This window comes from Sus scrofa, chromosome 14, assembly GCF_054392235.1.
Source record: "Sus scrofa isolate SSC_HxYL_T2T_F1_AM1 chromosome 14, Sscrofa_HxYL_maternal_Yorkshire_Landrace_v2.0, whole genome shotgun sequence".
Taxonomy (NCBI): domain Eukaryota; kingdom Metazoa; phylum Chordata; class Mammalia; order Artiodactyla; family Suidae; genus Sus; species Sus scrofa.
In genome coordinates, this window is record NC_139396.1 from 47,102,690 (window position 1) to 47,111,402 (window position 8,713).

The window sequence follows — 8,713 nt, forward strand, 5'->3', positions numbered from 1 at the left end:
TCAGTTATATAATTAACTGAATATATATATAATATTAACTGAATATTATCTATGCAATATATAATTATACATATAATTATATAATTATTTATATAAATATAAGTATTTTTTTCAGATTCTTTCCCTTAGAGGTTATTAAAAAATTCCAAGTTCCTTGTGCTATATAGTAGGACCTTGTGGTTATCTATTTTATACATAGTTGTAGGTATATGTTAATCCCAAACTCCTAATTTATCTCTTCCCCCCTTTCCCCTTTGGTAACTGTAAGTTTGCTCTCTATGTCTGTGAATATATTTCTGTTTTGTAAAGAAGTTCATTTTATCATTTGTTAGATTCTCTATATAAATGATATCATATATTTGTCTTTCTCTGACTGACTTACTTCACTTGGTGGGATAATCTCTAGTTCCACCCATGTTGCTGCAAATGGCATTATTTCATTCTTTTTATGGCTGAGTAATATTCCATTGTATATATGTGCCACATCTTCTTTATCCACTCCTCTGTTGATGGCCACCTGATTGCTTCCATGTCTTGGTTACTGTGAATAGTGCTGCCATGAACATTGGAGTGCATGGATCTTTGGAGTTATGGGTTTCTCTAGATAGATGCCCGGGGGGGTGGCATAGCTCCCTATTGCATGAAACATGGAAATGGTCCTATGGGGGTATCTGAGACCCCTAGTTTTTCCCTTTTATTCTCACTGAGCCTTCCTGAGTTATAAATTCCCTTGTCTACTTTTTCTAGGGACTCAGATTTCATACTTCATGCAATTCAAATTGTCCTAACTAGACTTAGAAATTGAAGAGGGTCTTTGGATAGAAATGTGGAGCTTTGATAAAGGAATTGAATGAGTCCAGGGAAAATTAGCATGACATACGTCTTCACAAATATTGCCCACAACTAGGACAAGAAAGCCATTTTACCCAGAAGGTTAAGGATTCATGGGCAGAGGGTAGGGTGGAAGGAGCCTAAATCAGCCCTCTGTAACTTGGGTGAGGGGCAAGCTAGAGGGAGAGATGATTTCATAGATGTTCTTCCAAAGCAGGATTTCCTCCTCAGGGTCTAAATTAAACTTGAATTTCATTCCCCAGAGCATCACAGGCATCCAGAGACAAAGGAGACTTTGGGACACTGGCGTCAGTGGTGGGACTCACTGATGAGTTTATCAGGGGATGCAAGCTGACATTCCAAAGTGCAGCTGAGTGTCACCTGATATGTGACCTCACCTCACTGCTCCACATTCCCCAGAGTGTGGAGCACTAATTCCTGGTGACACACAAGATGCTTTAGGTGGTGCATGGGCCAAGCGTCTCTTCTTCTTTTTTGTTTTTGTTTGTTTGTTTGTTTCGTTTCGTTTCGTTTTGTGCTTTTTTAGGGCCACACCCTCAGCATATAGAAGCTTTCCAGGCTAGGGCTCAAATCGGAGCTGTGGCTGCCAGCCCGCACCATAGCCACGGCAAAGCAAGATCCGAGCTGCATCTGCAACCTACCCTGCAGCTCACAGCAATGCTGGATCCTTAACCCACTGAACAAGGCCAGGAATCAAACCCGAATCCTCATGGATCCTAGCTGGGTTTGTTACTGCTGAGCCATGACAGGAACTCCAAGTGACTCTTCTTTGAGAGCAGCTGGTAATTGAGGATTATGTTATAAGAGAGAAATCTAGAAATAGATAGCTAGCATTCTGAAACCATTTTTCTTTGATGCTATGAGGTTTTTAAAAAGAAATTATTTAAGTAAGATAGTTTGACACAGAAGGCGCACTAAGTAATAGGACAAATGATCCATGCTGTGGAAGAATCATCCAGATGGTGCTCAAATGAAGGAAAATGTGATTTTTTTTTTCCTCTCAAGGACTGAGGTGGTGCATGATGGGTGAGGGAGTTTGTTTGCAGGCTGGGGCTGTGGCACCAAGCACTACCCTATCTACTCCTAACCTCATCTTCCTAAATAGTTAAAAATGCACTAGATTTTCAGAGTTCCCTGGTAGGCCAGTGGGTTATGGATCTAGTATTGTCACTGCTGTGGCTCAGGTTTGATCCCTGGCCCTGGAACTTCTACATGCAAAAAAAAAAAAAAAAGTATTATATTTTCACAAGCAAGCTGTATCTTTTAGAAGAAGGCAAGGTGCTCCCATCGTAGCACAGCGAAAACAAATCTGACAGGGAACCACAAGGTTGCAGGTTCGATCCCTGGCACCACTCAGCAGGTTAAGGATCTGGCGTTGCCATGAGCTGTGGTGTGTAGGTTGCAGGTGCAGCTCGGATCTTTTGTTGCTGTGGCGGTGGTGATTTGACCCCTAGCCTGGGAACCTCCATATGCTGTGGGTGCTGCCCCCAAAAGACAAAAAAAAAAAAAAAAGGAGTTTCCATCATGGCGCAGTGGAAGCAGATCTGACTGGGAGCCGTGGAGTTGTGGGTTCGATACCTGGCCTTGCTTGGTGGGTTGAGGATCTGGCGTTGCCGTGAGCTGTGGCGTAGGTCGCTGACATGGCTCGGATCTGGCGTTGCTGTGGCTCTGGTATGGGCTGGCAGCTGTGGCTCTGATTGGACCCCTGGCCTGGGAACCTCCATATGCCATGGGGGCATCCCTAAAGGGACAAAAGACAATTAAAAAATAAAAGAAGAAGAAGAAGGCATAAGTGGGCAAGACCCATCCTTGCTCTTTCTGACTTGTCTGTCTGTCTCTGTTCCCTCCTTTTCATGGAGCCATCTTTCATGCCACTGGAGGGATTTCTGGAATAAAAGAGGAGGCTTTTCCTCTCTGTCACTTCTGCCTTTCAGATCCTGTCACCTCTGTCAGATGCCATCTTGGCTGAGAAGACCATCACTGTGCTGGACGAGAAGGTGACAATCACAGACCTCGGGGTCCAACTGGTGACAGGGCTGTCCCTCTCCCTTCAGCTCAGCCCAGGGAGCAACAGAGCCATCTTCGCCACAGCAGTGGCTCAGGAACTTCTGCAAAGGCCCAAACAGGTGTGGGGGTGGGGCCTGTGGCACTGTAGGGAAGGGGTCATGTATTAGGAGGGGTCACACAACAGGTGGGTGACATCAGGTGGGTGACAAATTAGGTGAAGGTCACACATCAGGTGGGTCACATCAGGTGAGGTCGCACATTAAGTGAGGTCACACATCAGTAAGGTCACACATGGGGGGCGTCACACACCAGGTGTGACATTTTTCTCTTTATTTGAATCCAGCATGTGTTGAAAGAGGGCGTGTGGAATGTTTGTGTGTATGTTTGTGTTATGTACGTGTGTTGTGTGTACGTGTGTGGTGTGTATATGTACATGTCATTGTGAGTGCTTGTATGTTGATACAATGGGCACTGTCTGAAGGACACTCTCCAAATGTTCTCTCCTCTCCTCCATCATCAGAGGTGGATAAACATTGTTCCGTAGAAGGAATGTAGAGCTTAACCACCAAGGATAGGAGGCTCAGGCTCTTCATTCCTACTCCCCCTGAGATGGGACCATCCTTCCGTGGGGCTGCAGGAGGGTCTGCAGCCCGTGTAGGGAATTTTGAGGCAGCTTCCCCTATAGGTCAGGAGCCCCTCCTGGAAGCTCTCTCCCCAGGCCCATCTGGGCCCCCTCTTGCACCTGCTGAGGCTGCAACTACATTCAAGCCAGAAGACACATGGAGGCTTGCCACTTTCCCAGCCCATACCCAATGCCAGATGCACCCCTGCTAGCTGTCACCTAATCCTTTGCCCCTTTACTATGGTCTTTGGTACAAAGGTTTGCATTAGAAAGCATTTGAGGCGTTCCTATGGTGGCTCAGCAGGTTTAGAACCCAACATTGTCTCCATGAGGATGCAGGTTAATCCCCGGCCTTGCTTAGTGGGTTAAGGATCTGGTATTGCCACAAGCTGCGGTGTAGGTCACAGATGCAGCTTGGATCTGACATTGCTGTTTGTGACTGTGGTGGAGGCTAGCAGCTGCAATTCTGATTTGGCCCCTGGCCCAGAAACTTTCATATACCACAGGTGCAGCCAAGAAAAGAAAAGAAGGAAGAAAGCAAGAGAGAGAGAGAGAGGAAGGAAGGGAGGAAAAAGAAAGGAGAAAAGAAAAGGAAGGAAGGAAAGAAAAGAAAGAAAGAAAAGGAAGGAAGGAAGGAAGGAAGGAAGGAAGGAAGGAAGGAAAGAAAGAAAGAAAGAAAGAAAGAAAGAAAGAAAGAAAGAAAGGAAGAAAGAAAGGAAGAAAGGAAGAAAGAAGGGAAGGAAAAGAAAAGAAAAAAGGAAGAAAGAGGAAGGAATGAAGGAAAAAGAAAAGAGAAAAGGAAGGAAGGAAAGAAATAGGGAGAAAGGGAGAGAAAAGAAAAGAAAAAAGGAAAGGAAAGGAAAAGGAAGGGAAAAGGAAAGAAAAGAAGAGAAAAGAAAAGAAAGCAACAAAAAAGACAAGATATTGAAATGTACACAACCCTGGCGCTGGCCACTCTTTCGTCTCCCAGTTTCCCCCAATGTGTTAAAAGGGGGATGGAGAGACAAAGATTTTCCCAGCGATGAGCTTCCTCCCTCTGGCTGGGTGGTTTTATTCCTGGCCTCTAAGCCAAGACCGTGTCTCAAGCCAACACAAACCTATTCCCAGATGCAGATGTGGCAGGGCCAACACAACCACAGCTGACAGCTCCTCTGGGGCGCCCTTGCCTAAACAAGGGACCTTAATCGGTGTTGTGAGTAATACAGGGAGGCTCGGTATTAAAGCAACTTAAAAATAATGTAATAAATAGCTTTCATTTAGACGTGTAACACTTGTAAATGATCCCACTAACCAGTAAATCTCCTTTGACGTGCAATTTATTACTGTGCAGAAGTAGATCCTGCACCACAGAAAGAACCCATCTTTTTTCAACACCTCGGAAAAGAAAGCAAATGTTATTAAGGGGTTTTTATTCCTGGTCCTGATTTGTCATTGTCATTTCACTGTTGTAGTTGTAGTTTTCTTTGGCTTCTTTACAAGACTTAATTTTTCTTTCGTACCCTTACCACTTTTTTTTTTTTTTTTTTTTTTTTTTTTTTAGCTAAGCTCCTGGCATGAGGATTTTCCCAGGCCAGGGATAGAACTTGCACCATTGCAATGACCCAAGGCACAGCAGTGACAATGCTGGATGTTTAACCTACTGAACCACCAGGGAACTCCCTTGTTTTTTTTCCCCTTGTTACTTTTTTTTTTTTTTAATTTTTAAAAAATTTTATGGCCGCACCTGCAGCATATAGAAGTTCCCAGTCCAGGGACTGAATCTGAGCCACAGCTGCAATTGTGCCACAGCTATGGCAACGCCAGATCCTTTAACCCACTGCACCATGCTGGGGATCAAACCCGTGCCTCTGCAGCAACCCAAGTCTCTGCAGCTGGATTCTTAACCCACTGCACCACAGGGGGAGCTCCCTCCCTTAGTACTTCTTATCTCTTATTTCTACACTGCTTAAACCATTTTCCTTTGTTCTTGCAGTATTAATTTTGCTGCAGAGTGCTTACTTTACTGAGACTTTGTAATCTTTTGACCCATTTTGATGAACTTACTTTTTTCTCTTCAATAGGAGGCAGCCATCAGTTGCTGGGTCCAGTTCAGTGATGGTTCTGTCACCCCCTTGGATATTTACGATGCAAAAGACTTCTCGCTGATGGCCACATCCCTGGATGAGAAGGTGGTCTCCATCCACCAAGACCCCAAGTTCAAGTGGCCTATCATCACTGCCGAAGCCGAAGGACAGGGAGCTCTGGTCAAGGTCGAAATGGTTATTTGTGAATCATGCCAGAAATCCAAGCGGAAGAGCGTGCTGGCTGTGGGGACCGCCAACATCCACGTTAAATTTGGCCAAAACGACGCCAACTCCAACACCAGTGACAGCAGACACTCGGGGGCGGGAGTTCACCCGGATAATAACATCAGCAACAGAAGACCCCCCAAACCCTTGCAAGAGTGGGGGAGTCCCGAGGGCCAGTACTTTGGCAGTTCGTCCATGGGCCTCATGGAAGGAAGGGCCTCCACAACAGAGAAGTCCACCTTCCAGAAGAACCAGGGCCAGGAGAGCCTTTTGGATGATGACAGCCATTTGCAAACCATGCCCTTTGACCTCACCAGCTTCCCAGCCCAGGTGGACCTGACCAGAAGCAACGGGGAAACGGAAGACCCCACGCAGGCATCCAAGGGGCTGAGCGACTTGGAAATCGGGATGTACGCCCTGTTGGGTGTCTTCTGCCTGGCCATTCTGGTCTTCCTAATAAACTGCGCGACCTTTGCCTTTAAGTACAGGCACAAACAGGTGCCCTTCGAAGAACAGGAAGGTATGAGTCACTCGCACGACTGGGTTGGACTGAGCCACCGGACCGAACTCTTGGAGAATCACATCAACTTCGCCTCCTCCCAAGAGGAGCAGATCACCGCCATCGACAGGGGCATGGATTTTGAAGAAAGTAAGTACCTTCTCAGCGCGGGTTCCCAAAAGAGCATCAATGGACAACTGTTCAAAATGTCAGGCTCCACCCTCACGGATGGGAAGGATCAGAAGAGCGAGCCCCCCACGTCCCCTACCTCCAAAAGGAAAAGAGTGAAGTTCACCACTTTCACCACCATCTCCTCGGAGGACGGGTGCTCCACCGTGAACTCTATAGCCACAAGTCGGGAGGATACCATGAACTGGGTCCACCAGGATCTGGACCCTGGGGAGTGTCGAGAGTCATGCGGCTACGTGGAAGGTTTACACGAGGCTGTGTAAGCCGGGGGCGTTCACGCACCTTGGTTCTCACTCACCTTTCAGCCTTTAATTTGGGGACATGTGGCATTCCCCAGTGGGGGAAAGAAAAAGACAGGACAAGGAGCTCCCTGGTGGCTCAGTGGGTTAAGGAGCTGGTGTGACCACTGCTGCAGCTGAGGGTCGCTGTTGTTGGTGAGGGTTCAATCCCTGGCCTGGGAACTTCCGCATACCATAGGCATGACCAAAAAAAAGCAAAAAAAAAAAAAAGGAGAAGATAAGGCTGATATTATCCACAGAGCCCCAGAAAATGACCTTAGCTCCAAGAGGGAGGCCTCAAGTGGGACTCGATCGAGGTCCACATTGCAGGGTACAGTGTCTTGGTCTGTGTTGAGAGGTTTATCATCATGCATGGCAAGATTTTTTTAAAAACTTGAAAGCAAAATGAGTTCTGAATCACCAAGCTTTGGAGAGCTTCCAGAAAGAACAGTCTCTCCCCCCATCTCTAATCAGTTTGGATATGGTCAAAGCCATGCAGCTGCCAGAGTCAGCGCTGCAGACTGCAGGTGCAAAACCAGACTCAGGTTGTGCAGAAGCAGAGAGATGAGAAGTGGTCCTTGCAACTGGTGCCCTACATCCCGCTGTGAGCATGAGCAGAGGCGGAGTCCAGCGCAGCCCGCAGCTCTCAGGAGGCATGATTTCTGGGTTACCTCTCAAGACTGGGTCCAGGCAAGCCCAGGTTCTTGACAAACCCAGGCAGTTGCCGACAAGGACTGAAAGGGAACCAGCGGGCAGATAAGCCACCAATATATTTGTAACTAGATTCTAAGGTCAAACGCGTGCGCACGCACGCACACACAGACACACACACAACCCCTCTGAGCCATTCAGAGCATCTCTTGTTGTGTGTAAACAAGGGGTCCTGGGTACAGTGTTTCAAATGAGTTCAAAGAACCAGGCTTGCTTTTTTTTTTTTTTTTTTTTTAAGCAAAATAACAGTGTTCACATTTGTACACATCCCCTGCATCACCGCCTTTCCAAAAGTCGTTGGTCACTTGTGGGCGGGGCTGGGGGGGGCAGTGTCAGCAAGCATTCATTGGGTCTCTTCCACTGTGGCCTCTGTGACAACCACAAGGTGACAGGCTACACTGAGGGCCCAGTGGGTGACCTCCACACGTGTCTTTCTTTGAAGAGGCTGGTCTTTGAGGGTCAGCAGCACTCACGGTGAATTCGGCCCCAAGGAACGCCCGTGCCCCTTTGCTCTTCCAGAGAGAGGAGAGGCCTGTTTGGGGGATGGGCCTGTCACAGTCCCATCCAGTCGGCTGCTCAAGGCTAAGGAGACCAGGCTGAGTCTCCAAGCAGAGGATAGAGGGTGGGACTTGGGGTGTGTGATGAGATGGGCCGGGCGGGGAAGCCTGTCCCTGCTCCGTGTGGGCAGAACGTGAGGCTTCTTTTCCACCTTGGAGAGGTGGAGGGGGCCCAGGGGCTGCCGAACAGGGAGGAGGGTTGGGTTATGCCAGCGTTTGGTCCTCATGTCAGCCCTCAAAGGGTTAATGTTGCTTAAAATCAGAAGGACCCTTGAATATCTCCAAAATCACTCATATGCTGCGAAGCCTTATGAAAACAGAGGTAGGGGAATGCCTGTTGTGGCTCAGCGGGTTAAGATCCCAACGTAGTGTCCATGAGGATGCAGGCTTGATCCCTGGCCTCGCTCAGTGGGTTAAGGATCAGGCGTTGCCACAAGCCTCTGTGTAGATCGAAGATGTGGCTGCGATCTGGTGTGGCTGTGGCTGTGGCATAGGTCTGCAGCTGCAGCTCTGATTCAGCCCCTGGCCTGGGAACTTCCATATCCTGCAGGTGCAGCTGTTTTTTTAAAAAAAAAAAAAATATATATATATATATATATACATACATATATATATATATATATATATCAGAAGTGGGGAGAAATGAAGGTTCTTACTCCCTTGCCACACTCATTCCAAAGCAGAAAATGATGGTGGAACCATTGCCAAGC

At 47.3% G+C, this 8,713-nt stretch overlaps 1 protein-coding gene across 3 annotated transcripts in view; it reads left to right on the top strand.

The window, feature by feature from the left end:
- The window catches only part of TMEM132D (transmembrane protein 132D), a 771,513-nt gene extending 763,866 nt beyond the window's left edge, over positions 1-7,647 (top strand). For 2 of the 3 annotated variants that reach the window (XM_084994331.1, XM_084994330.1), the window contains exons 8-9: positions 2,787-2,978; positions 5,542-6,966. In XM_084994331.1, the coding sequence (XP_084850457.1) occupies positions 2,787-2,978; positions 5,542-6,720 (1,371 nt within the window). In that variant the 3' untranslated portion in view covers positions 6,721-6,966. Of the gene's footprint in view, positions 1-2,786; positions 2,979-5,541 lie in introns of all 3 variants that reach the window. The other variant, XM_021072330.2, reaches the window with a different exon arrangement.
- The last annotated feature ends 1,066 nt before the right edge of the window (positions 7,648-8,713 follow it).